The sequence below is a fragment of the Monodelphis domestica genome, chromosome 1 (assembly GCF_027887165.1).
Source record: "Monodelphis domestica isolate mMonDom1 chromosome 1, mMonDom1.pri, whole genome shotgun sequence".
Lineage (NCBI taxonomy): Eukaryota > Metazoa > Chordata > Mammalia > Didelphimorphia > Didelphidae > Monodelphis > Monodelphis domestica.
Genome location: NC_077227.1, coordinates 630,708,078 through 630,735,844, shown reverse-complemented (window position 1 = coordinate 630,735,844; position 27,767 = coordinate 630,708,078). Strand labels below are relative to the sequence as shown.

Genomic DNA, 27,767 nt, shown 5'->3' with positions numbered 1-27,767 from the left:
AAGGTAACAAATACCTAAAAGAATAACATGAAAGCTCAAAGCACTACAGTGTTTTGATCTTCAAATTGTGGTATATAACCCCTACTTTCCATTGAGGGTCTTGAATGGTGTTCAGGGGAAGATAGGGATGATGATTCACCTTTGTTAAATACATGGCTGGGTTTAGAGATTAAATATCAAAGAATTATTTATTCATAAGCTTTGATGATCAGTGATTTCTTGGGTCTTCTCTGTAACCTTTTTAGTTACTCACCTAAATAATCTGAGATAATCTGCAAGCTTCGGTATGTCTGTAATGTCCTCCTATGGAGAAGAGTACAGCTTTTTACCAACAGTAATTTAAGTGCCAGAATTTTTCACATTAATTAAATTAATTAAAAAGTAAATTCTAGAAATATTTTTTTAAATGACTCAATAATTGCTGAAACATCATCTGGAAAAACAATCTGATTGCCTATAGTAGCTATTTTTAAAATTCTGTTTTTAAATGATCTTTACATTATACAGGAAATTAAAATCAATGGTTCAGATAAAGATCTCAGAACAAAATTTCACAATACAGGTTAATACATCCTTAAAACTCAAAAGTCTATTGTTTAAATTCATAGAAAAACATCCAAAGGCAAGTTACTCAAAAAGCACTACCATCTCATATTATCCTTCTAATGAAGGCAATATGTGGAAAGTCAATGCTAGTCATGGGACCATAGATTCAAAATTTTAGGGTCAAACATGAAGTTTTTCTGACATTAAAAGTTTTCCTTAGCTTTCTCCTTTCTACCTTTGCAGTATTCTTAAACATTACTATCTTCCACACACTTATGGTCCAGTTAGCTGCAAAGGCTTACTTAATCTTCTTTATACATGATGCTCAATCTCCCATTTCTGTGACTTTTCATTGGTATCCCCCATGCATGAAATATACTCTCTCTTCACTTCCATCTCTTGGAATCCCTGATTTCCTTCAAGTCTCAAATCAGGAAGACACTTTATATATCAGTTATTAACTTATTTTATTTTGCTTTTTCAAATAGCATTGATTTTGTGGTTATTTTAAAAAATGTAATGATAGTATATGTCATACACAAAAAAGGTTATTATACATGTACAAGAAGCAGAATCCCAAATTCAATCCCACTTCTTCCCTGTGTGGCCATGGTCAATTCACTTAACCTTCCTGATCCTTAGTTTCCTCATTTGTAAAATGAGAGGGTTGAACTAGATAGTTCCTGTGGCTTCTTTTAAGTCTACATCTATGATCTATGATAAATGTTTCATAGAATGTGAGCTCCTTAAGGGTGGTTTGTTTCACTTGTATTTTTCGAATCCATAGCACCTAGTATAATTAAACACATTATAAATTAATTGATTGAAGGGGAAATTGGATTATGTTGTAGCGCAATCTCTTCATTTCATAAGACATTTGAGGCCAAGGGGTGAAGGTGGGGAGGAAGGTTCTGGTGACTTGTCAAGGTCACATAGGTAGTAAATATTGGAGGGCAGGATTTAAACCCAGGTCCTCTGATTGAAAAACTAATCCTCCTTCTTCCTTAGCATGTAGTATGATTTAAGTTGAATATAGAATGCCATACTATTTCATGGGCATCATTTATTTCAAATAAAATAAAATCCCATTTACCTATTCAATGTGGCATTAGTGTCAATCTCTTTGTATTCAATTCTTTTTTAAATTAAAAAAAATTTATATTTGACAGCTACCACCATCAAAAAAAAAAAAAGCTAAACACTTATATAAAAATTTATGTGCAGGGGGCAGCTGGGTAGCTCAGTGGATCGAGAGTCAGGCTTAGAGACAGGAGGTCCTAGGTTCAAATCTGGCCTCAGATACTTCCCAGCTGTGTGACCCTGGGCAAGTCACTTGACCCCCATTGCCTAGCCCTAGGTTTGAACTTCTATTTCTTTTAGTTTATTTTCTTTCTACTTCAAATGAATAGTAATAAATAATAAAATTATTTTTATTAAAAAATAAATTAAAAAAGTAATAAAACTTTATAAAACTATAATACTTGAAGTGATTGGATATTAATTTAAATTTTACAGTGGTAAGTAATATAACTTCCCTTAGCCCATTTCCTCATTGTAAAATGGTGTAACAGTCCTTAACTTTTGAAGTTCTTTTGAAGATTCTTTTGAAGTTCAAGTGATATATAATGTGTGTAAAAAGGTGCTTTGCAAACTTTAAAACAGTTACAAAAATGCCAGTTATTACTCTCATTTGTTTTGCAGATAGTAGCTACTTAATAAATGCTTGTTGAACTGAAATCCCCATGAAAATTTTTTGATTAAGAAAGCACACACACTAAATGTAGAAATCTATATTACTTTAAAATCGTGAGTTTTTTCTTTTTCCTTCTCACTAGGCTCACTTCCTCATTGTATATCAATACCATGAAGGTCATAATTATTTCTAAGATAAAGAAGGCAAATAAAGGACTGAATCAAATAGGAGTGGCGATTCCATTGTTGGCTTCAGTATGGCTACATTTCTCCATAGATGAACCATCCATTAAAAAACAAAAACAACCCACCACCAAATGGAATGAAGTTCTGCTAGAGATTTTTTTGTTTGTTCTATATGTTTTGAACTTTGACTTTTTCCATTTCAAAATGGGTTTGAAACATTTTGTAATACTCCAATCCATTATTTCACTTAATCCTTATTGCAAGTCATTGCAAATGTTACCACATTAGGTAAAGTCCACAAACATAATTAGTTACAAAGCCACATGTCCTGACTCCAGGTCCAATGCTCTTCCTATTCACCATGTTAATTTGTCCTTAGAGGCAGGTGGCACAGTGGATAGAGTACTAGACCTGGAGGCAGGAGTTCACATCCTCTCTCAGGTAGTATCTGTGTGGCCCTGTGCAAGTCACTTAACATCTGTCTGCCTCCATTTCCTTGTCTGTAAAATGGGGGTAAATAGTAACTACTTCATAGTTTTGTTGTGAAAATCAAATGACACAATATTTATAAAGATTGAGCACAATGCCTGGCATATAGTGGGAGCTTAAAAAGGCTTTACTTTTACTTTGAGAATTCTGCAACAAATAGTGGCTAGAGCGCCAGACATGGACTTGAGAGGACCAGGGTTCAAACCCAGCTTCAGTTATTTCCTAGCTGCGAGTTCCTGGGAGAGTTACTTAACCCTGTTTGCCTAGCGCTTGCCCTTCTGTCTTAGAGTTGTTACTAGGGCAGAGCGTATGGGTTTAAAAAAAATTATTTGCTAAGTTGTTATCAATTCTATCTCCACAGCATCTCTCATCCCTACCACTGTCTAGTTCTAGGTCCAAGGCTCTAATTCAGGCCCTTATTACATCTCCCTTAGATTACTGATAGCCTAATAATTTGGTCTTCCTGTTCCATGTCTCTTTTCTCCAATCAATTCCCATTAAGCTGTCAAAATGTTCTTCCAAATGGACATATCTAAGCATATCTCTCTCTTGTTCAAGACTTCCAAGGTTTTCCTATCGCCTCTAGGAAAAGATATAAAGTCTTCCGACTGGCATTTAAGGCCTTCCAAATCTGATTACCTTTAAAAACAGTAATTCAAATTGACAGAGTAATTTCATGTTGACAGAGAGTTATTCTGACAACCAAGCACCCTATGAAGTACATGAGGGAAAGGCCGTGAACTGTATTTGGCAGATAAAGAAATGGAGGCTGTGAGAAGTTAAGCCACTTGCTCTTTTCATATAACTCCTAAGTTTGAGGCAAGATTTGTATTCAGGTTCCCAGATTCCAACTCTGGCACTTTTTGAATTACCCGATGCTGCTTTTTTATTATGTCCCTTCTGAACTGTAAGATCAAGCCACCCTAAACTATCGAGTGATCCCCTGATACAATATTCTCCTCGCATGTGTGTCTTTGAACAAGTTATTATCTTATCCCTTGAATCCACTCTTTGCCTAGTATAATCCTTTTAGGTTCTGCTCAAATGCTACTTCTTTCATGAAAACTTCTTCTGAGCCCCTCTGTCCCTCTTCAAATTAACTTAGATTTATCTCTGCATATGTTGTATTCTTCCCCCAATTCCCAGCTCTTTCACAGTAGAGAAACTTCTGGAGATTTCATTTTTTGGTCTTTTTATCCCCAGTGCTAGAAATTCTTCCTTGCACATAGTTTAGGGTCTGTTGTTGCTACTCATTCTCTAAAAGTATATAGCTAATGCCTAAAAAGGTTCATTTATGTCTTAGGGATAGGTTTATACTTAAAATTGAGAACTTTTTTCTTTTGAGAAATTAGATTAAGTGCCCTAAAATAAAATGGAAAAATTGATTTCTTTTTACAGGTATAAAAACCTTTTCATTGTTTTGAGATAATTTCACATGAGGGTAACTCATACCAAAATATTGTCTGTTTTTCCACCTTCTAATGTGACTTCCAGATTGGACAGGGCAGCTTCAACTTCATCAACTTCAGATTCATTTGTGAAATCCAGAGTTTCTGCTGACAATGACAATTTGCTTATATGGTACTAAAAAAGAAAGTAGTAAATTCCATAAACAAAAAATTATTTTAGCATCCAATATTTTATTGCTAATTCCTGCCTCATCTCCATATCAAAAGGTCACCAACAGCAAACATTCTTTGAAATATGCTGGGAGCTTAACATAATCCTTTTATTTAGGACATTTTGAAGTTATTTGGAAGTTAGTACATAAAAGCTATTATCATAACTGGCCTCCCTAATTGATTTTCCTATTGTCATGAGGAAAATTTCTTTTGATTCTAGAATAGAAAGAATAATGCACCATATACATATGATAATACTTCATCCCTATTCTGATATTTCATCATGATAAGCAGGTGACCATGGGTTCTGAAAAGGCTTAAAACAAGCTCTTTTAGGCTCTACCAAATTACAATAATTTCGTCAATGGGCCCATTGATGAACCATATGTTCATTTTCTAAAAGACAATCTTAGCTTATTTTGGAGAGACTCACCGACTATTAATACATTTTTTAGTCAGAACAATTTTTGAAGACTGTTTATAAAGTTGTAATCTTCATAAATGAAAGGAATACCCACAGACGCTTGAAATATATATGTATGTGTGTATAGGTATGTATATACATATAGTATTTTTTATTATACATACACTTGTATATACATGTATTAGTTTTTGTATTATGTTTATCATTAAAATTTTTTTAAACTATCCTTTCTATATATTCTTACTCAAGAGGGAAAAAAAAAACCTCCCAAGACTCAGAACTGTAAGTAGGATGGAATGATAATAGATTTTCCACTAGATTCTCATTTTGGCCCCTCCTTGCTCACTTCCTAAAAAGGATGCTCAGAACTTGATACGTGCCTGTAAAGCAGCAAAAATCAGCATCTCCTCCTCAGTGCAGTCAATTTCTTCTAAGAGAATGGACCACCTGGCTTGTTCATAAAGTTGATTTATTCTAATGGCATCATACTGTGGTTAAAAGGGGAAAGAGTTTGGAGAGAAAGGATTATGTTTCTTAACTCGGAAATCATAAATTTAATCCATTCATTCATTAATTCAAACATTTATTAAGAGTAACTACATTGTTAGCCAATCTGTACAATACACATATGTCAGCTATTGTCAGATATCTCTGCTAATTTGGGAGAGAGCTAGTACAAAGACACAGAAACTATGATCCTTGTACTTTCATCTCATTTTAGCCCTTAAGTTGGATCTCATTCCCTTGAAAAAGTTTTCTGGGGCCACTGATAAGAAGCCAAATTATTTATCTATAATCTCTTTCTTTACTCTCTTAAATTTCTGGCAAACATATTAATGAATAGGGAAAATGGTAGAAAGTAGGCAGGGGAAAGAAAAAGGAATAGAAAATAAGGGGCTTAGACAATTCCAAAATGGGATATCACTAAGCTGACAATATCACACAAGAGAAAAAATACTTTTTTCTGCTTGTTCTGATATGGGAGAAGTAAAAAACAATGGGTAGAAATTATAGGAAGGTAAATTAGTTCAATGTAAAGAAAAACTTCTTAACAATTAGTGCTGTCCAAAGATGAAATGGATTGCCTCTGAGTCTAGTGAGTTCTCAGTCTCTGGAAGTTTTTAATCAAAGGCTAGATGACTATTTATCTGGGATACTATTGGTGGGATCCATGTTTTAGATAGGGGTTATATTAAATAACCTTTGAGGTCCTTTCCAACTGTAAAGGTCTATGTGATTCTAACATCTGTGTTTTTTCTTTCATTTACATATAATCATGGTTTCTCAGAGAAAAGATTATGAACATGAAATAAACACTTTAGTTATGCCAAAATCAGCAATTCACAGTGCCTGATAAGAAGGCAATGTGAAAAATTGTTCAGACATGTCTCACACTGGTGATGTGAAGAGATAAAAGTAAAATTAGATACAGAGTTTTTAGTAAGTCAGAGGATAGCTGGAGAACCATTATTGTTATGAGAATATCTGAGGAAATATAACACAATTCTTAAAAACAATCTCAAAATAAAATCTTTTTAAACACAAACTCAGAGTTGGATGGGATCGCTAATGCCATCTAATACAATCTGTATGTGAACAAGAATTCCACCTCTCAGAAACGTGTACTTTTATTCCTAGCAATCATTTTTTCTCTTAGAAAAACATTAAGTAGTTACAAAAATTTTAGTCACCACCATTTTTTTTTGGTCAATTGTTCAACACAAACAATTTTAAAAAACAATCAGAGCTGCCCAAAAATGTCATGGTCTGCCCCTGGTAAGTGGCACATGGTGCCACCTGGGTTATTTGACTCTTCCAATAAGGCTCTGCCACTGAAGAGGTCAGTTGAGATTCTGCACTAAGTATTTAGCAATTGCTTACTTGGTAGAACATATGCTCTCTATATGCCTCTATTACTTTCAGAAATTCTGCAGATACTTTGCAATGGATACTAACAAAAAAGGTAAAGAGTATGGGAATTCTGGGGACCAAAGATGAAGGCTTCTTCCTAATTATGAGGTTGTGTCAAGGGCTTAGATCACTGATTAAATTACTCAAATAAATTTGGTGAATACCTGCTATGACTTAGCATGGTGGAGAGTATAGAAAAAAGTACAGTCACTATGTAGGATTTGTAAAAGTATATAGTCTATTTAGCAGGAGAGAAACCAGAACGATAAACAAATGAGAGTCCTAAAAAATATTGTATTTACTAGAAGCACTTCTTTTGTTTAGAATAACTCTTTCACCTTTTACTAGAAGTAGAAGAGCATATCAAAAGTGAGAGTGCTCAAAGTGGACTAGACAAATCAGAGAAGGTGCCCATGGAAAGAGTTGGGCTTTAAAAGAAAGATTTACACCTACAATCTCGGGGTCCCTGAATGGGAGTACAATGTACTTCTCTCACATTCAATTCAACAAACATGTATTCAGTGCTAGATAAAAATAATAAATAGAAGGAGAGAAAATGAAAATAAAAGGGATAAAAGAAACTGTAGACCAGGTAAGCACAATAAATACAGTCAAAGCCTAAATGTGAAATTTGCTTGAGACAATGAACAAGTTGGCCTAGAGTAGTAACATATAAGACTGGATAGGTAGGGTAGAGCCAGATCAGAAAGGGCTTTGGAAATCTTTCTTATATTTAGAGGGATACAGGTTGTAACCTGTGCATCCCTGGCACTGGATATATGTTTGTTAAATTGAATTTGGAAGAAGCATACTGAGTCCTTATTCAGGGACTCTTAGATCACAGGTGGAAGTCTTTCTTTCCTTCTCCAATTATTTCTGAGGTGTTTTCATGTTTTCATGCATTCTCTAATCTTGGTCCTTCAAGTCGGATGGATTTGATCCTATAACACTATTACTCTCTACACATGATTTATATTTACAGTGAAATGCGTGAGCATAAGAACCATACCCAACCTTAAGTATGATAGTCTTATAGTTCAAAGGCTAAACTATTTCCTAGTGAGAATGGAGGCTCTTTGATGGCAGGGACTGCTTAATTTCTTATTTTTGTACTCCCTAGTGCTTAGAAAATAAATGTTGGTCAATTGAATTTGAACTATATGCTGAAGTTAGAGCTTAGCCTTTCTTTGTCTTAGCTAAAAAGTTCAAACTTTGGGACTGATTTTTCTTTGGAAAATGCATATGTCTTCTATTAAATTCTAGCCAAGAGCTAGTTCTCATAGTCAAACAAAGTACAATGTAGAAATGTAAAATACTAAACACATTTATCATTGTAAAATTAATATTCCTAAATAGTTATCAGACTGTCAGTCTCTTCTGATGATAGTTTTTTAATGCTTGGAATTTACATTTTGACATTTGAACGTGACAAAAAAATAGGAGCTTACTTTTGGATTCAAGTCAAAGAATGTGTAGTATTTAAAGCGTAATAATAGTTTCTCATCTTCCTGAATGCCTTGTTCCATAAGGGATCGGGATGAGTCTAGCCAACTGAAAAAAGAATTGAGTTATAAGGAAATTAATTTCAATGATCATAAACAGAGCTAGAAAGGGCTTCAGGAGGACATCTACCCCACTTTCCTACCCTTCATTGTCCAGATGAGGAAACTGAGGGCCAGAGATGTAAGCGATTTGCCCAAGGAAATATAGGTGGTTGACAGCAGAGGCTAAATTTGCCAAGATCTTGGACTTCCAAATCCAGTCCTCTTGCTGCCATACTATGGCTGCTTCTCATGCTTGGATCCTTGAAATAAAGTCACTGGGCGAGAATGATTGTATCAAACAAGTAACAGATGAGGAAGGCTACTTAATAGTAATAGTTTAAGAGTTGTATCATGTTTTATGGTTTTCAAAAGATTTTTATGTAAATTAGTTCAATGATCTTCACAACAATCCTAGGAGGCAAGCTGGGCAGAAATTTTCATTTTCATTTGATGGCTAAGGAAATTGCAGTTTTGAGAGGTAAAGTGATAAATGACTTTCTCAAGATCCTAGGTCAATAAGTTGTGAAACTGGGTCTAGAATCAGAACTCTAACTCTTAAATTCTTAACTTCTTCCTCTCCTGCTTAACTCATAACTTGTACCTTAAAGCAAAACAACAAACCCTAAAGAATACAAGAAAGCACTCTAAGCTCCTAGAAATAGTAGAATGCTATTATATAATCAGTAGAGCCAGATAGGTGGTGCAGTAGGTAGAATATTAGGTTTGAGTCTAGAAGACCAGAGTTTAAAGTCTGCCTCAGATACTTAGTTGTGACCATGGACAAGTCACTTCATCTCTGTCTGCTTTAGTTTTCTCCTCTGTAAAATGGGGATCATGATGGCACCTATCTCCCAGAGTGGTTGTGACGATAAAATTAAATATCATTTGTAAAGCACCTTGCAAATGTTAAAATGTCATATAAGTGGTGTTGCTGTTAAAATGGGTATTTATGATCCCTCTGATTTGGATATCCCTTCCAATGATGGAACAGCCATGCCTGGTTGTCTTGTATAATCCTTGTCCACCTTCACCTGTAAGCTCACCACATAGGGTCCTTCCTCACTTTTACTTGACTTCTTGAGGATATCAGTGAAGCTTTTGAGCTGCCTAGCTATTATTCCTTGTTCTGGCCATAGTACAAACAAGCCCATTTTTTTTTGTTGTTGTTGTTCAAATATATCCCTGATGACAGCCGGTACTTCCAGATTCCTAATTTGTTTACATGCTGCTCATATCCACTTAACCCACAAATCAGTGCAAAAAAACATGTAGATAGATCTATTTATGAGGTTCTTCCTGTAATCTGTTCATTCTGTCTCTCCATAAAGAAATGGCTTGGGAGATAGCCTTTCAAGAACAATTTGAATTTAAAAGTCCTTCCACTGCAGATATACAGTAGAAAGCAAAATATAAGCTTAATATATCAAGTTCATTAAAAATTTAAACTTATAATTTATAGTGAAATGAGTAGAACCAAGAGAACATTATATACAGCTACATATTTAACATTTGAAGAATAACTTGTGAATGTTTGCCTCCAGAGAATGAACTAAAAAATGGAAACATGAATGACATAATCTATATATAAATATCTGTTTGCTAGATAATGCCTTCTATGGTGTGGGAAGGGAAGGAAATAAATTAATAAAAATAAATAAAAAATTTTTTAATTATTTAAATTTCCAAATCCTAAGAATCATTTCAAAATCAACACTGCTTAAAAAAAATGACACTTACTTTTCATCTTAGAATCAATGCTTTGTATTGGTTCTAAGGCAGAAGAGCTGTAACGACTAGGCAATGGGGATTAAGTACTTGCCCAGGGTCACACAACCGGAAAGTGTCCGAGGTCAGATTTGATTCCATGACCTCCTGTCCCTGGACCTGGCTCTCAATCCACTGAGCCATCTAGCTGCTTTCTATTTTTTTTTCTTTCAAAAAGAGCAGCACAGCATCCCAAGATAAACCTTTACCTTGTTATGCCAATACCAGCTTACAATGACGCGATGAGAAAAGGTACCCTTACCCTGCATTGAGTTTGGCTTTATCGATTAGAGACCGAGGCTGGAACATTTCAGCAAGTGTTTCTGGTGAACAGCTGGGCTGGCTGAAAGCAAGGATATTACAGTTCTGTCCTGTCAGAGGACTATCACTGAACCACGTAATGGTAGAAGAAACGGGTGTTCCATTGACAGGATCATATATAGGAGTCACTGTTTTACTGTATAAGCCAGGGCTTGCTGTAAGGCGAAAAGAAACACAAAATGTAACATGGGGCTTAGAGATAACAACACTCTAAGGATACACCTCATGAAAAATAAGAGCAAATCACTAAAGCTCCAGTTTGGAGGGAAGCTAGACCCGTATCGTTATTGTTGTAAGAAATTCCCAATGAGAAAATTCTTTCTACTTCTGCATATCTGCAACTTCTTTGCAACTGCTAGTCTTGGGGCACCGAGAAGTTCAAGGTTAGACAGTCAGTATGCTTCAGAGGCTGGGCTAGAAGCCAAATCTTTCTGACTCTGAGACCAACCCTCTATTGTGCCACTTTATTTCACTGAAACACATTTCAGGCTGAAAAGATTTCAAGTTAACTAACCCATATTTCACAGTAGGGGGAATACTCCCTACCTACTAATTTTAAAAGGTAAATCTATGATGTGAGTAAAGACTTTCCAGTCTCTCTTCCAGCTACATATCATAATCATTCCAGCTAAATCCTTTAAATTAAACACTCCCTTCCTGAAGATTAGTACTCAGCTTGTGTTAATAACTCACCTGGCTTTGGTTTGCGAAGGGGAGCTACAAATTTCATTCCCTCTTATTCTATGAGTGGATACTGCCCAAGAAGCTAGCCTTTGTATTGTAAGGCAAACAGAAGTTTGTTCATTTTATGATCACTAAACAGTAAACAATACCTTTCTGAAATTTTTTGTTGGTGACTATATTTTATAGCTATTCCACTGGATTTATTTGTAGATTGTTAGCAAAACAATGGCATTAAAAATTGTCAAAGAATCCTTTATAAAAGAGATAATTAGGGGGCGGTTGGGTGGCTCAGTGGATTGAGAGTCATGTCTAGAGATGGGAGGTCCTACATTCAAATCTGACCTCAGACACTTCCCAGCTGTGTGACCCTGGGCAAGTCACTTGACCCCCATTGCCTAGCCCTTACCAGTCTTCTGCCTTGGAGCCAATACACAGTATTGACTCCAAGATGGAAGGAAAGGGTTTAAAAAAAAATAAAAAAGAGATAATTAAAATTAGCTTATTTTGAAGATACTGGGATATCATTTTCTAATTAAAACAATTTTTTTTAGTGTAGGAAGGAATAAGAATCTTTTTTTCCTATTGGTTTTAAGAAATGTTGTAAATACAACCCAGCCGTTTTGTAGTCTTACCTGGAGAACCTGAACTGGTTATAGAGTTGTCTAAATTTAGAATGTCTTCGATTAAAGGTTCTCTATTATTCTTTTCCTTTTTCTTTTTCTTTTTAAAATAATCATCTGATGGTTTTAACAAAGAGAGCTCTTCTGATCTTCTAATGTCTTAAAAAGAAAGAAAAAATCAATTTAATTCAGGACTTTAAGGCACTGCTAAATGTGAAACTTTAATATTTTCATATTAACCTAATTTCATAGTAAAAGTTCCCCCCAAATATCTAAACAAACCGAACTTTTACCATCTAATACTGAATTTTCTTATCATCATGCTTTTTGTTTATATTGCTTCCTACCTCCTCTATGTTAGTTAACTCCTTTCTAATTACTATCTAGTCCAAGTCAATTGTCTGCCTTTCCATGCCTCACACAGTAAATAGTGATCTTTTTCTTCTCAACTTCATACACTGGCATGAATACTTCTCTACTGAAGTTACCATGCATTATTTTATATTAGTTATTTGTACCCATGCCACCTCCTACTAGACTGCAAAATAAAAGTATAAGGGCAGGGACATTTTTTAAAAAATGGCAATAATCATAAGAGCCTGAATTTATACAGCCTTTTATTTGTTGTAGTACCCAGGATATACTGTGTTCTGCATATGTCCAAGTTGTATACGTGCCCTGTGTTTGATAGATTCTAATAATAAATGGTTTTCTAATTAAATTGTTAATTTAGTATTAAATACACTTTTTAGAGATAGTAAATTACATTAAAATATACCAGCCAAGTTCTGGTTTGTGTCCAGAATAAATGGGGCTAGGCTGAATATAATTTGGACTTACTCCATGAAGCTTTATATATATTTTCCAAATATTTCCAAATCTAAAAAGAGATATCCACTAAAGGAAAAAACATTTCCCTAGGGCATATTAGCATCACTGTTTTATTTAATGAAATCATATCCAATCACTCATCACTACTGATATGGTAGTATATTTTTATTGTGTTTGATGTGTGGTAATATCACAATTGCTTCATCAACTCACTTGGCTCCAGTAAGTAGCTCTGTCCACTGAAGTTATTTGTGGAATTTTTATTAATCATCCCAAAGGGCTTTGAGGCAGATGAATTTTAAATTATAAATTCATATCTTTGTCTTGTTGACTGATGCTAGAGTTAACAACCAATTATTAAGTACTTATTATGTGCCAGGTATTTTCTAAGCACAAAGGATACAATTAAAAAAAAAAAGGTAAAACCAGAGTCTCTTCAAGAGGTATAGTTTATACAAATGCTCTTTCATTACAAAGGGATCCACAAAAGATGGGTGATCATCCTCTCCAATAGATTTTATATATAATTATATTTTATAGTTAACAAAAAATGTGGGAGACTGAGTAAAGAATAGTTTTTATATTTTAAAATACAATAAAATTTTAAAGTTTTTATGATTTTTTACTTGGGGCTATACAATTCTTTCCTGGGGCTATAAAAAAATAAATGTTGGGTTTGACCCACAGGTTTTAGTTTCCTGATCTCTTGTATATAGGGATAAGAGAAAAGAACTGAGGACAGAGTCTCAGAGAACACCCACAATTACTGGGCATAAACCTGGACAAAGATCCAACAAAGTCAACTGAGAGGGAGTTGTGAGTTAGGCAGGAGAATCAGGAGAAAGCAGTGTCACAAAAACCTACAGAGCAAATATCCAGGGAAAAATTGTTATAGGATGTTACAGGACATGTCAAAGACTAAAAAAGAAATGTAGAAGGATGAGGAATAAGGAAAAAGCTATTAGATTTGGCAATAAAGATCTTTAGAGACTGGAGTTTCAGTTGAATGATGAGGTCAAAAAAGGCCAGAACTGAGTGAGAGAAGAGGAACGGGACACTCTAATTGTAGATGGCTCTCTCAAGGAGTTTGTCGAAAATTGGAAAAGAGTTATAGGATGACAGCTAATGGGGATGGTCAGATAAAGTGAGAGTTTAAGGATGGTGGTGAAATGTACATTTTGAAGGCACTAGAGAAGCAAAATGAAGAATCAGCAAGGGAGAAAGAATGTAGAAGATCTAAGATAGAGCTTTTGAAAAACTTATATTTAAGGAATGGGAGGATAAGGAGTCATCAAAGAAAGCAGAAAAGGTACAGAATGGGGTGGAAGAGAACTCTAAGTATCCTGGACTATAAAGCCAGAGGAGAAGAAGGTATCTAAAAAGAAATGCCTACAGAATCAAATGCCAGAGAAGTCAAAGGCAAAGACAAGAGGGAAAAAAAGCCATTAGGTTTAGTGTTAAGGCTGTCATTAATGTTCTCAGTGAGAGTTGTTTCAGTAGAGTGATGTGGACAGAAATTGGAAAGTGGTGGAAGGTAACTAATAAAGGAGTAGAGGCAATGAGTTTGGAGTACTCTTTCTAGGAGTTTGACAATAGAGTTGAAGAAGAAAACAAGATGGTAGAGTGAGTCAGAAGAGTCAAGAGAAGAAGTGGAAAGTAAGACAGAGACTTGCTTTTGACACCAGTATCCTACCAGTGAATGCATTCCCCTCATGTTGTTTATGAAAATTACAGAGCAGATAAGTTGATTCTTGCTCTCCTTCAGTATAGATTTTCAAAGGGTTAGATTCACTCCAAACTTACTTAGGGTTTTGCAGATATCACCAACAGCCTTAAAGACAACAGATGAGAAGCTGACTTTTAGCCTCACGGTTTTCATGTTTGGCAAACGAAGGCGTAACATTTTATGCTGAGGTGTGAAAAGCAGCCTTGCATCTGCCTGGACACCATATTTATCCAGAGTCCAGTGTGTTTTTAGAAGCCAGCAATGTTTCTGTTCCCACCAAAGAGCATAATCTGACCAATCTTGAGCTATATCTGCAAGGAAAAAAAAAAAAGCATGGTCAAACAAAATGGCGGTAACCTCAGAATAGGGTAAGTTCAAAATCAATTTTGTTACATAAGAAAGTCAAGAGAGAATTTCAAACTTTGAGTTATATATGTTTTTGTCACAAAAATAACAAGACTGATGCTTTCTTTGGCTGTTTCTATTAGAAATGATGAATTTTTTCCAAACCATTCACAGACAGTTTCTCATCAGGCCCTAATGGAATATATGGTATAACATGGGTATTATAGATCTCACAGTGAAAAGGATCTTAGAGGCCATCAAATCCAATCCTCTTATTTTACAGTTAAGGAACCTGAGACCCAAAGAGGATGATTTTCCCAAGGTCATTGCTCTCATTATGCAAACAAGGAATATGGAATGGTTAGAGTTAAGGGCAATCTTGGTTGGGAAAGTAATGAAGATAATCAGCCCACAAAGGCTTCCAAGATTCATGACTTTGGTCTCATTAGCATTGTTCTCCAACCAACTAATCTACTAAGTTACTGATTATTTAACTTAATTAGTTAAACAAAAATTCACATATGCAGACATTCTGACAGAAGTAGTAATTTTTTATAAAATAGTATTTTAGTCAAAAGTACATAGGTAATTATGGAATTTTTAAGTAAAAGATACTGAAACATTCTTTTTATGCATTAATTTTCTGTTGCAAAGCAAACTTAAAGAAGTTTTATGAAGCAAACAAGGTAAATTCACCTTGAAAACTCTTCCATGTGGAAAATCATATTGCTCTTTACTTCAATGATTAAAGGATTAAAGTGATTCCAGTAACTGTAGGAATTAAAGATTCTTAACAGTTCTTTTACACTTCCATAGTCTCAGTGAGTTGCTGTGACTGAAGGCTCCTTCTACTTGGCTAGGATTATCCTTGGATGACAAACACAAATTACTAGGCTCAAACTCAAATTTTTCAGCTTGGTAGAACTTTCCAGGCTTTGTATCCCAACCTGTTAGCTCCTTTAAGGACCCTACTTCCAAAGCACTAAAAGGAATCACATTAGAGATTCTCTTTATAGTTTAGATTTTATAGGGTTCCCCCTTTTCCCCCAGCTCATCATTAATCATAATCTGATATTTTCCATTTTTCAGGCCAAAAGAGTAGAAACAAGTGGGAAAAATGTGGTTTCAGGGCCTTATTTTTTGTAACCATTTTCTTTAGTATGCAGGTGGAGTAGACAAAGAAGTTATTTTTTTCCTTAAATTTGATTTCCCTTCTAGCTCTGTTACTGGGAAAAAATTCCAGGATAGGAGTCAAGAGCACCAAGATTCACTTTTAACTCTCTTCCTAACTAGATGAGTGTTCTTTAGGCAAGGCTTTAATTTCCTGTCCCTTAGTTTATCTTTTCACTGAATAGGAAAAAGAACAGCTTCTTAATCACCGAGTTACTGAGAATCTAAAAAGCCATAGAGATAAAGCTGCTTTGAAAAAATGCAAAAGAAAAAATATCTTTCATTTGCAGAAGATATGTAGTCTTAGCACTCCTACTCCTATCTTCCCCACCTCCAAAATGCAATTGTTTAGCAATTTCTTTTATCAATGAACATTTGCAATGCATTGAGAGAGACTAAAATTGACTTCTGTACCCCACAGAATTTAAAATGTCTAAAATGTCAGAGGTTGAGTAGTATGGGAAAATGAACCAAAGACCATTTCATAGTTTACTCTCATGTAAAACATTGAACACTGAGATCTGGTCCCACGCAAGTCAGATGGATTTTCTTTAAATATTTACTTAGCTACTTAAATTCTTACAAATTGACACTTTGAGAATTCTGATCTATGACCCTGAAGCTGCCTACAGTATTAAGTAGAGATGAGATTAAAGAGCAAAGACAGACAGATGTTGAGGGAACAGGAAAACAAAATGAATTTTATGAATTTTTCTTCTTTCTCAGTAGCTACTGTTGAGGAACTCCTCAATCTCCTTTTATAGCTTAGGGTACAAGAGGATATGGCTTCTCACCAAAGTCTCTTATTGAAAAAATTCTTACCAAAAAGAAAAAAGAATTAACAGTGGTTGAACTCTTCTTCTGCATTCAACCACCTTAAAAAGTAAATGCTCAAATAATCTTGATTCATGATGCAATGCTAAATCTCTCCTCACAGATAACTCTGGTTCTGTTCTGGAGTGGCAGAGTGGATTTTGAATCTAAGTTTGGCCAACATTATTTATTTCTCAGAAATGTGCTCTTGAAATATTGAGAAACAAGATGCTACTAACCATCCCCAATGAAAATACAAACAAGTAGCCAGTAACACTGTTACATGACTTTAGCTTTCCATAATAGTGCACACTACCACTATCTTATTTCAGTTGAGTAATATCATTCTTGTCTTAAAACCTTAAAGTTAATTTTGATTCTTTCCTCTCACCCTCTGATTTCTATTCCTTGTAAATGGTTTTCCTATTTGCCCCTTCCTCTTCATTCACCCTGCCTACTCCATCAATTAAATTTTTATGATCCTACATCTGGATTACTGGGAAGAATGATCTGTCCTCTGACTCTGGTCTCTCCTACCTCTTATCTGTCCCACACACAATTACAAACTGTTCTCATTGTGCTATCCCTTTACTCAGAAACCTATGAGACCTGTTCAGTTAGTTGTCACTCCTCTGCCCAGCTTCCACAGACCAAGAGGCTTCATAACCTATCACTGTCTCTTTCTTCCACTTCATTCCTTTCCTTCTGTTGTTCAGTTGTGTATCTCTTCATGACCCTGAGTTTTCTTAGCAAAGATACTGGAATGGTTTGCCAAGGAAACTGAGACCAATAGGCTTGAGTGACTTGTCCAGGGTTACACAACTAGATGAATATTTCAGACTCCAGACCAGGCATTCTATCCACTGCACCATTTAACTGTTCCATTCTTTTATGACTAGTACTTAGCATTTTTCCTCCAGAGTAAGAATGGTTTCATTGTCTACTGTATGCAATGCATTCAGTCCTGATTTTCTAAGTCTTTGTTATGCTGTTCCATTCTTACCTGAAATAGCTTTTCTCCCTTCATATATTCAAATACTTCAAGGCCTAATAAAGGAGGAAGTTGATGCCAGCCGTGTCAGTACAATATGATGCATACCTGTAATTGCTGCTACTGGGAAGGCTTAGATTGGTGGATCCTGAGCTTGGAATTCTAAGCTGCCATAGAGGTAAAATAAGTCAGCTGTCCTCCCTAAATCCAGCACCAATATCATAAGCTTTTGGGGTTAGGTGAATTGGTCCAAAACAGAAATGGAGCAGGTTAAAACTTCTGTGTGATCAGTAGTGGAACTGAGTTTGTGAGTGGCTACAGTACTACTAGCTTGGGAGAGAAGAGGAGAGAAAGGAAATAGGGGAAGAAATAAGAGAAAAGAAAGGAAGAAAAGAGAAAAAGAGAAAGAAGAGAAGAAGGAAAGGAAAGAAAAGAAAGAAAGGCGATAAGAGCAATACAAATAGAGTAAAAAAGAAACTAAAACAAGAAAGCAGAAACTCAAGAAGGAAAAAAAAATTGGTACAAAACATTCCTCCACTGCTATTGTTTAGACACCAGGTGTGATCATGGAAAGAAGCCCCGGATCTGGGGATAAAAAGATGAGTTTGAATCTTGGTTCTAACTGTGATGAACAAATCATTTAATTTCTCTTGGCCTCATTTTCTTCACCTATAATAGGAAAGAATGATATTAAATGGTTTTTAAGCTTTAAATTCCACAGTCCTCATTTCTTTAACAAATTTTTTGATGGGTTAAACCCATTGTGATCTCTTCCCTTTTGCAGAAGTTTAGAACAAAACATAAAGTTTTAGAAAGCTATTTGAATTTCCTTTTTGAAAAAGGAAATAGATCTAGAGAAATTAAATGACTTAATTGAGGTCACAAAGCTATATATATACTGGCAAAATTCTAATTAGGGTTGTCTGACACCTCAATCATCTTCTTGACTATAATATCATCTTAACACCTTTAGATTTTAGAAATAGTCCTTAAACCTCACCCCATCCCTACCCCCATCTTACCTTCCCTATTACAGTGGAAGGCAACACCATCCTTTCAGTTCCTCATATTTAGAACCTAGGTGCCATATTGTTCTTTTCACTACCTCTCATATCCCATATCCAATTTGTTGCCAAGGCTCATCAATTTAACTTTTGTAGCATCTCTCTAAAATGCCCCCATCTCTTCTCTGGCACTGTCATCACCACTCTAAGGCAGGTCCACATTTTGATTTCTGCAATAGGATACTGGTGGGTTTGTCTGTGTGCCTCCAGTCTTTCCCTGTACTTCTAATTCATCCTCTAGTCAGTCACTAATGTGATTTTCTAAAATTCAGTTCTAATCACATTACCCTCCTCTTCAGTAAACTTCCAGGAACAAATTCAAAATACTATCTTTGGCATTCAAAGCCCTCTATAAACTGGTCCCCTCCTATCCATCCAATATCTTTATGCCTTACTCCCCACATGTACTTTTTAATCCAGTGACACTGACCTCCTGCCCCATGAACAAGATACTCCATATCTCAGAGCTAGGATTTTCTTTGGCTCTTTGCCAGAGCTGAAATACTCTCCCTCCTCTGCTTTTACTGACTTTCCTGGCTTTCTCTAAGTCCCAACTAAAATCCTAGCTTTTACTGGGAGCCTTCTCCAATCCCTCTTGAGTCTAGTGCCAATCATAAGTGAATTATTTTCCATTTGTTCTGTAGAGTTTACGTTGTATATATTTGTTTACATGCTGATTTCTCATTAGATTGTAAGTTCCTTGAGGGCACAGACTGTCTTTTGCCCATTTTTGGGTCCCCAGTCCTCAGCGTAAACTTTTTCATTTATGGTTTAAAACAGAAGTTCTTAATCTTTTAGTGTCATGGATCCCCTTGGAAGCTTGGTGCAGTCTCTGAACTTCTTTTCTTTCTGAATTATGTTTTTAAATGTACAAAATGAAATACATAGGATAAAAGCATTTAAGAAATAAACAAGTTCACAGGCCAAGAATCCAGAAACTTTAAAAGTAAAAGAGTAGGGGAAAATAGATTTAGAAAAAAATTTTAATGGCATAGCAGTATATTTTCCAGGGGTTACTGGAAATTTTGGCCAAAGTTTAGTATATACTTAAGCAGCTTCTGAACTGACTTTATTTTAGATTTACTACTAATTTTGTTACAGTCACAGAATTTTCCTTCCTTCCAAATCTAAACTTCTGGTTAATTTGATTTGTATTTTAAATGTGATAAAAGAATTCCAAGTAACAATCTACTTTATGAGAAAATATACATTTATGGATATGGTATTTTCTGAATTAGGCTTGAACTAGGGTGGTGTCTATGTGAGTAATGAGAACTATATGGGAGATGTTGGAAAGGCACCATATATATATGTGTGTATATATATATATATATATATATGAAAATCATTTTTTTAGCAATGGCCTGGATATGTGGGGTAAGTTGAGTGAGGTTTCAAAGATCACACTTAATATGGGAACCAGTATCAACCTTCCTGTCATGTAACCATTCATAATTAAGCTGGAAAATGTAGTCTACTTGTAGACATGGGCAGACTGCAGATTCCAGGGTAGCTAAAGAATAAACCTTTTTCACTAGGGACACATCAGTCCCTAAATGCCGGTCTCTTATTAAACCTAGAGTGGTTTGCTGAGACCTGAACTACCAGGGATAAAGGAGCAGTATTTGTTTTAAACATTTATCACAGCAATGAGTTCAGTGACAGTTCTTCCTAGTGCTACTCGGTATCTTGCTCAAGCTTGATTTTTATTTGATCCTGTTTTAGTTCCTGCTTCCCTGAACAAGACTGCAAACAAAGTATGTCTGTGAATAAAACTTGTCTTGATTCTGGCCTCCTTCACAAAGTCTTTGGGATTGGGTTTTAGATAGTGATTTTGGCGTGCAGAGCAAAATATACTAGGGTCAAATAACAAAAATGTCTCCAACTTTCAAAGGAAAATTCAGTTGTGGGGGAGGTCAGAAACCTTATGAGAGGAGGTACAAGGACATCTTAAAGGTCACTGGTTCTGATTATTCTTGTTAATTATCTCTGGTAACTAGGTGCTAAGCTCATTTGTTCTTATAAAGCAAAAGGGGTCAAAGCGTTAGTTCAATTTTAGTGATTTCTGCAAAAGGTCAGGTCCTCCTATTTAGGATTCTTCTGGCTGAAGCTAATGAACAATCTTAACTAGTTATCCCTGCTTCTGGCTGTTGGTCCTGGGTTAGGATTGTACTTAACTAATGACTGAAGTCATTCTTGTCCCACCCAAGACAGAATAGGTAACTTGGGAGGAAATTAGGAGCAGAATAATTATGCTTGAATTCTTCCTTCGACATGTCTCACATTCAGTTCTTTCTTTTCCATTCTCACTGCCAGCATGTTAGTGTGAACTTTCATCACCTCATGATTAGATCATTGTAGCAACAACCTCAAAACTAAAAACCCTGTATCCAACCTCATCTACAATTTGATTGATCTTACATGCTTTTACTAGATTTTGATAAAATACCTCGATTTCATGTTACTCATTGTTGCTGCTTAAGAATTTCCTGTGCCTATAGGATAAAATAAAAGGTAAACTCTTTGAAGCTATCTGTATTTTGTCTCCTCCCTACAAATTAAAATTTATCTTCTACTGCACAACCTGAATACCATAACTTAAATTAGGCGAGGCATCCAGTGGGAAGTTTTAAAAAGAACAGTCCTTCATTCATGAATTGCTGGTGGAGTTGTGAATTGATCCAACCATTCTGGTTGGCAATTTGGAACTATGCCCAAAGGGTACTAAAAGACTGTCTGCCCTTTGATCCAGCCATAGCACTGCTGGGTTTGTACCCAAAAGAGATCATAAAGAAAAAGACTTGTTCAAAAATATCTATAGCTACATTCTTTGTGGTGGCAAAAAATTGGAAAACAAGGGGATGCCTTTCAATTGGGGAATGGCTGAACAAATTGTGGTATCTGTTGGAGATGGAATACTATTGTGCTCAAAGGAATAATGAACTGAAGGAATTCCTTGGGAACTGAACAACCTCCAGGAATTAATGCAGAATGAAAGGAGCAGAACCAGGAGAACATTATACACAGAGACCAATACACTGTGGTACAATTGAATGTAATGGACTTCTCTATTAGTAGTGATGCAATGACTCAGGACAATTCTGAGGGATCTACAAGAAAGAACACTATCCACATCCAGAGAAAGAACTGTGGGAGTAGAAACACAGAAGAAAAACAACTGCTTGATCTCATGATTTGATGGAGATATGTTTGGGGTTGTAGACTCTAAACCCTAGTACAAATATCAATAATGTGGAATTATGCATCAGCTATGGGAGGGGGTTGGGGGAAGGAGAGGGAAAGAACATGCATCTTGTAACCATGGAAAAATATTCTAAATTAATTAAATAAAACTTTGCAAAAAAAAAAAAAGAGGAACAGTCCCTGAACAAGATGTCTTGACTACTGATTGCAAGTTTGCTCCTCCTGATTTCCCTTTATGTAAAAAGACCTCCTAGAGCCTCTATTCCTATCCAGACCCTACCTTCCCTTCAAGGATATCCTTCAAGTTCCACCTTCTCTATGAGGCCTTCCTGAATCATTCTAACACATCTAGATTTTTCCCATCTCATATATCCCACCCCTCATTCTGGCTCTAAATCACATGCTTCCTTGTATTGTTACTTATCTATTTAACAGATGTCAAGTTCCCAACTGAACTGTTTAGAGATCAGTGATTAGGTGTTAAGAATTTTCTGTTTTCCCTCCCAGGGTTTGAGTTAAGAGCTATAAACATAAAAAGACAATAGAGGCTATCCATTGTGTGTTCCCTTATCTGGCATCAATAGCTCCAATTTCTACAAAATGTTCCATTTCCCTTTAATTGTTTAGCTGCAGAGCAAGTGGTAACTCTTCTCCTGGCTAATTTCAACTCATTTACTTCTGTCCTTAATCCCATCATCCTTCCAGGTTTTCCCTTTTTCTCAGAAGAGTGCCTGACTTAGTGTTAAGAAGATGCATCTTTATGAGTTCAAATCTGGACTCAGACACTTATTAGTTTTTGTGACCCTGAGCAAGTCACTTAACCCAGTTTGCCTCAATTTCTTCAGGTGTAAAATATGCTGGAAAAAGAAATGGCAAACCACTCTAGTATCTCTGCCAAGAAAACCCCCAAATGAAGTCACAGTGTTCAATCCACTGAAATATCCTTCTGTATTCTTGTCTCACCACAGACTTCCCTGTGTCTACAAAAACATACACATCTTCCCCAGACTTAAAAGTCTTCCAATTGACCCTCAAATAATAATCCTCTTTCTCTTTTCCCTTTCACAACCAAACTCCTTGAAAAAAGCTTTCATTTCAGCACTCTTCTACCTCTTTTGATCTGTCTTCTGACTCAACTACTAAACTGAAACTGCTCATTCCAGTGTTACAGCAATCTCTTAACAGACAAATTAATTAGACTTTTCTCAGTCTTTAACTTTCTTTATCTTCTTTCAGCACCTGGCATTCCTTCCCCTGGATGGGTTCTCTTCCCTTCCAACTGCCCCATTTCCAGTCTCTTTTGTTGAACCATCATTTAAGCCTTACTCTGCATGCATGTGTTGCTCAGGATGCTCTTCTCTTCTCTTTCTACATTCTTGATTTCAACAGCTTCTATTGGTTCAGTAATCACCTCAATATAGATAAATCATAACACATATCTATCCCTTACCTTTCTCCAGAGTTCTAGTCTTGTAACAGCATTAACTGCTTGCTAACTTTTCACCTTAATGCTCCATTGGCATCTAAAACTCAACATGTGGAAAATGGAATACTTTTTGCCCTTAAAACTACCACTCTTCCTAACCTTCCTCTTTCTGCGGAGTACACCACATTTGTTCTAGTCATCTTGATTCCTATCTTTAGGCTGATTTATTCCTCCACATCCAAAGAATTGACAGGCTTTGGTGATTCTCTCAACAAAATCTCTTGTATCAGTTATATTTTCTCTACCCACAATCAGCCTGGTCTGTGCCCTCATCATTTTCTTCCCGAGTTATTCTAGTAGATTTTTAACTGATCTCTCTTACTCCACTCTCCAATCCATCCTCCTAGAGCACAGATCTGACCCCCCCCCCATTCAAGAAGCTCCTTAGTCTCTCCAGGATTGCAAACTCGTATTAGTGGTATTTAAAGACTTTCACAATTAAGGGTTATGGTAACTAGATATTAAGAATTATTCATAAGTGGAAAGGGTTAAACTAATCTAAATAAAAAAGGCCAGTGGATCCAATTGAATAAAAGTAGAAAAGGATCTACTTCAAGAGAAGAAAGAAATTAACATGCTCAAATATTACATGGTTAATAAGAACAAGCAGGCCCTAGTTCTAGAGCTATTTAGTAAGTAGGACATCATTATTTCTTTGTCAATAATCTTGGATGTTGTCTGGAAAAGCAACATCATTATGCTAGTTTAAATTTTTTCTTTCTATATTTTGCTTTTACATCACTTTCATTTCCAAAATTTTCCCTTTCCACTCCCTTCCCCAGAGAGCAAGCTTCTGGAACAGAGAACTTAAAATGAAAAGTTAGTTTAGCAACACTAAAAAAATCCACTATATCTTATAATACATTCAATTTAATGCAAATTAAAAAAAACTTCAATTAGTTATATTCTTCATTAACCTGGAATTCAAGGCCTGCTATGTATATATACCACAGTTCGGTCAGAATGGACTACTCCACATTCCTTAAAACACACCCACTACTTCTTCTTCCTTGCCTTATCATCTCAGTGTATTGTATATCTGGAAAGATTTTCCCTTATTCCCTGCTCTATATCTTGACAATCTTATCCATCATCCCATGTCCACCTCCCTTAGGAAATCTAAGATTTAGATGAATTTAGTACTGTGTTCCAGAATCGTAATTCATTTATTAAACACCTACTTTGTATAAAACATTGTCCTGGACAGTAGGAAAAATGCAAATATTAATAAAACAATGTCCTAGTCCTTATAGACTTTACAGTTTAGCAAGAAGTCACAATAGACACAACTCTAAATAAATAAATGAACTGTTGTTCTGGAACACAGTAATCTATTTATTGAACTTAAGATATTGCAGTGAAAAAGCACATTAGTTTTGCCAATTCATTCTATGTCTTTCATTTCAAACTCAAGTTGGTATTATAGTAATCTAGGGAAGGGGTCAGAAAAGTAATTATTTTGGAGTATAGTCAGTGGAGCTAAACAGACACCCCATTAGACTGTGAGCTCCTTGAAGACAGGTACTGTCTTTTGCTTCTTTTTGCATTCTCAGTGCTTAGCAGAGTACCTGGATTATAGCAGGCATTTAATAAATGTACATTGATTAGCTGTTGGTGCCATTGAAGAATGCAGACACAGGTAGAGAGAAGAAAGAGAGATGAATATGGCAGGGAATGGAGTCAGTGCAACCAACAATTGCCAAGGATCCCATATATATATATATGTATATATACTCAGTACTAAAAACCAAGCAACATGGCCTAATGTTTGGAGGCCATCCAACTCTCTTTATCTAAATCCACTACATAGGTCGCAACAGTATCAGCCTCATCATCTCTAGAAGCAAAAGCAGATAAAAAGCTACTATTATAGTATCATTTTAAACTTTCTATAAATCTCCAATTTTAGACTACTTGCCCACTTTGTAAACGAATAAGCCAATATTTTTCTAACATTTTCTTAAAATAGTTTTGTAACTGCATGATCAGATTTTCTATGAAATCAATCATGCTCTCCTTTGAATCAAATAACATTAGTGGCTTTAAAGCTTGTTTGATAATGGACTGTCCTGAAACTATTTTTAAAGGACATGCACTGTTGCTAACATAGAACATCCCAGAAGGGAGAAAAGCAAAGCAAAAAGGACTTTGTAATCCTTTATTTTCTTTTAAAACTGGTTTGTTCACTAGAAATTAAAATAAATGAGTCGTTCCCATCATTATGTTTCACAAGTTGAGTGTTCAACTATCACTTATAAGTTTTGTTTCTTTTTCTTTGCGCTGCATTTCCTGTATGACCATTAAAAAAATGCTAGAATTACTTGGCAGATAACAAAGGATAGAACACACTTCACGTAGTGTTTAGATTTCCTGGCTTTATTTCATTCCCAAATTTCTGCATTTTGGCTTACTTACAAAATCTATGATAAAATCACTGGCAGTAGAAACAATATATTTGCTGCTCTCCCACATACCTGTGGCCCAATTTTCTTCCTTGTGTGCATGTGAGCAACTCCTATTAAACTTCAACAGGCACAGACGAGTGAGTTGAGGTACTGCTGATTACACAAGTAGCTGAGGCAGCCCAGAGCTGATGTTCTACTTGAACAGAAATCTTTCTGAATGTTGGCAAAACCACAGGTCGCCATGAATCAAATCAGACATCAGCTGGCTGTCAGACCTTATCACTGTGTGATTAATACAAGTGATATTACTAACACTGTCTGGAGCTAACCAGGATGTGATAAATATGCTGTTTGAAAATCCAGTAGAAATTGATATTAAAGGTTTAAGGACATAGTTGGGTTTCAATAATTTGCCACTGACCAGTCTATAACATCAATGAGTCTGTTAAAGTACTGAGCATGTGATGACAAATACAATCTAGTCTAATCAGTTGTCTGGTCACATCTATGTTGAAATAAAATCACATAATCATGTGAGAAATAAAAAGCATACTTTGTTTACTAAAAACCTCTAATCTGTGCATTTGGAGAAAGAAAGAACATTTTAAGTAGAGAAAACATTAAAGTTAACTTACTTATTTGCTCTACTAGCTTGAGCATGACTCCCCCAATATGTAAGTCTCCAGATACTCGAAGGGTGAATACTTTTTGTTCTTTTTCATTTTGGTGATCAAGACGGATAATAAGCTCCCAGGAGGTGGTTCCAAAATCACTAGAAGAAAACATCTTTGCCATACAAAACACCTATCAAAAGAAAAAAAGAAGATAATGTATTTTAAAAGTGGAAATAAGAGAATCTAGGCTACCTTCTGATGATCAAATTTTCAAATTCAACCCATCAAGCTTGTTACCCCCCTCATCAATTTTTCCAGTGTTCTTAATTCCTTAGAATATTCAATTTGGAATTTTAATTTAAAGTCATTTCTTATTATTCCACTCTTTCTCTTCCCCCAAATAAGTGCTGGCTTTCCATCTGCATTAATTCTGATGGACCTCCATACTTCCTCCTGCCATTTTCAACTTAGTCAAATCTTGACACATCCTCTCCCCTCATCCCTATCATCCCCAAATAAGTATGTATCTTGAGAGCAAGGATCATATGTTAAGACTGGCTTAATCAACAACTGTTAGTTAACTACTTGATTTCCAGGGATGAATGTCTAAATGAATTAGAAGGGGACTGAGAAGGTTTGCTCTAGTACAGTGAGTTCATTCCAAGTCTTAAGGATCCCAGAGTATGATGAGACTAGGTTTCCATATAGCATAGCCCTAAAAGGTATAGATCAACTACATTCCTTCCCTCTAAATATCTCTTGTTATACTAAAACTTACAGTCTAAGTTAAATGTGAGATAAATAATCTCTAACTTTTAAAATCCATTATTGTCCATTATTATAGCTTATTTAAGAATTGGAGATAGCCTTTTCTTCTTACCTCCTAACTTGCCTTCTAATTGAGATCCCTTTCTATTTACTCTTTATTTTGTTAAGTATATAATTATGTTCATGTTGTCTTCTTTATTTAGACTACATGTTCCTTGAGGCCAGTTAATGTTTTTTCCCTTTTCTTTTTATCCATAGCTTAGCAGTGTCTTGTATATAGTAAACTCTTAATAAATGTTTGCTGATGGATAACCAGACTTGTACATAGTCACTTGGATTGTATGTCTGTCTTTTTTATATTTAACTGTAAGACCTTATCCCTTCTCCATATATAGTCATTTTCTCAGGCTATAATTTAGGACATTGTAGGTTCACATCATAGGTACTAGTAGACTCATAGAAACAAACAAAAAACAAATGAGAAAATAAATGATTGTGTAAATTCAAGGAACAATGACTAATTTATAAATGGAAAACCTGTTTCTAC

At 35.5% G+C, this 27,767-nt stretch overlaps 1 protein-coding gene across 3 annotated transcripts in view; it reads right to left on the bottom strand.

Moving 5' to 3' along the window:
* The window catches only part of FERMT1 (FERM domain containing kindlin 1), a 64,627-nt gene that overhangs the window by 32,957 nt on the left and 3,903 nt on the right, over nucleotides 1–27,767 (bottom strand). For all 3 annotated transcript variants that reach the window (XM_007476710.3, XM_001382094.5, XM_007476711.3), the window contains exons 2-9: nucleotides 26,474–26,642; nucleotides 14,438–14,671; nucleotides 11,816–11,962; nucleotides 10,441–10,654; nucleotides 8,319–8,421; nucleotides 5,340–5,447; nucleotides 4,366–4,497; nucleotides 254–303 (exon numbers count right to left, since the gene is read on the bottom strand). In XM_007476710.3, coding sequence (XP_007476772.1) covers nucleotides 254–303; nucleotides 4,366–4,497; nucleotides 5,340–5,447; nucleotides 8,319–8,421; nucleotides 10,441–10,654; nucleotides 11,816–11,962; nucleotides 14,438–14,671; nucleotides 26,474–26,633 — 1,148 coding nt within the window. In that variant the 5' untranslated portion in view covers nucleotides 26,634–26,642. The remainder of the gene's footprint in view (nucleotides 1–253; nucleotides 304–4,365; nucleotides 4,498–5,339; nucleotides 5,448–8,318; nucleotides 8,422–10,440; nucleotides 10,655–11,815; nucleotides 11,963–14,437; nucleotides 14,672–26,473; nucleotides 26,643–27,767) is intronic.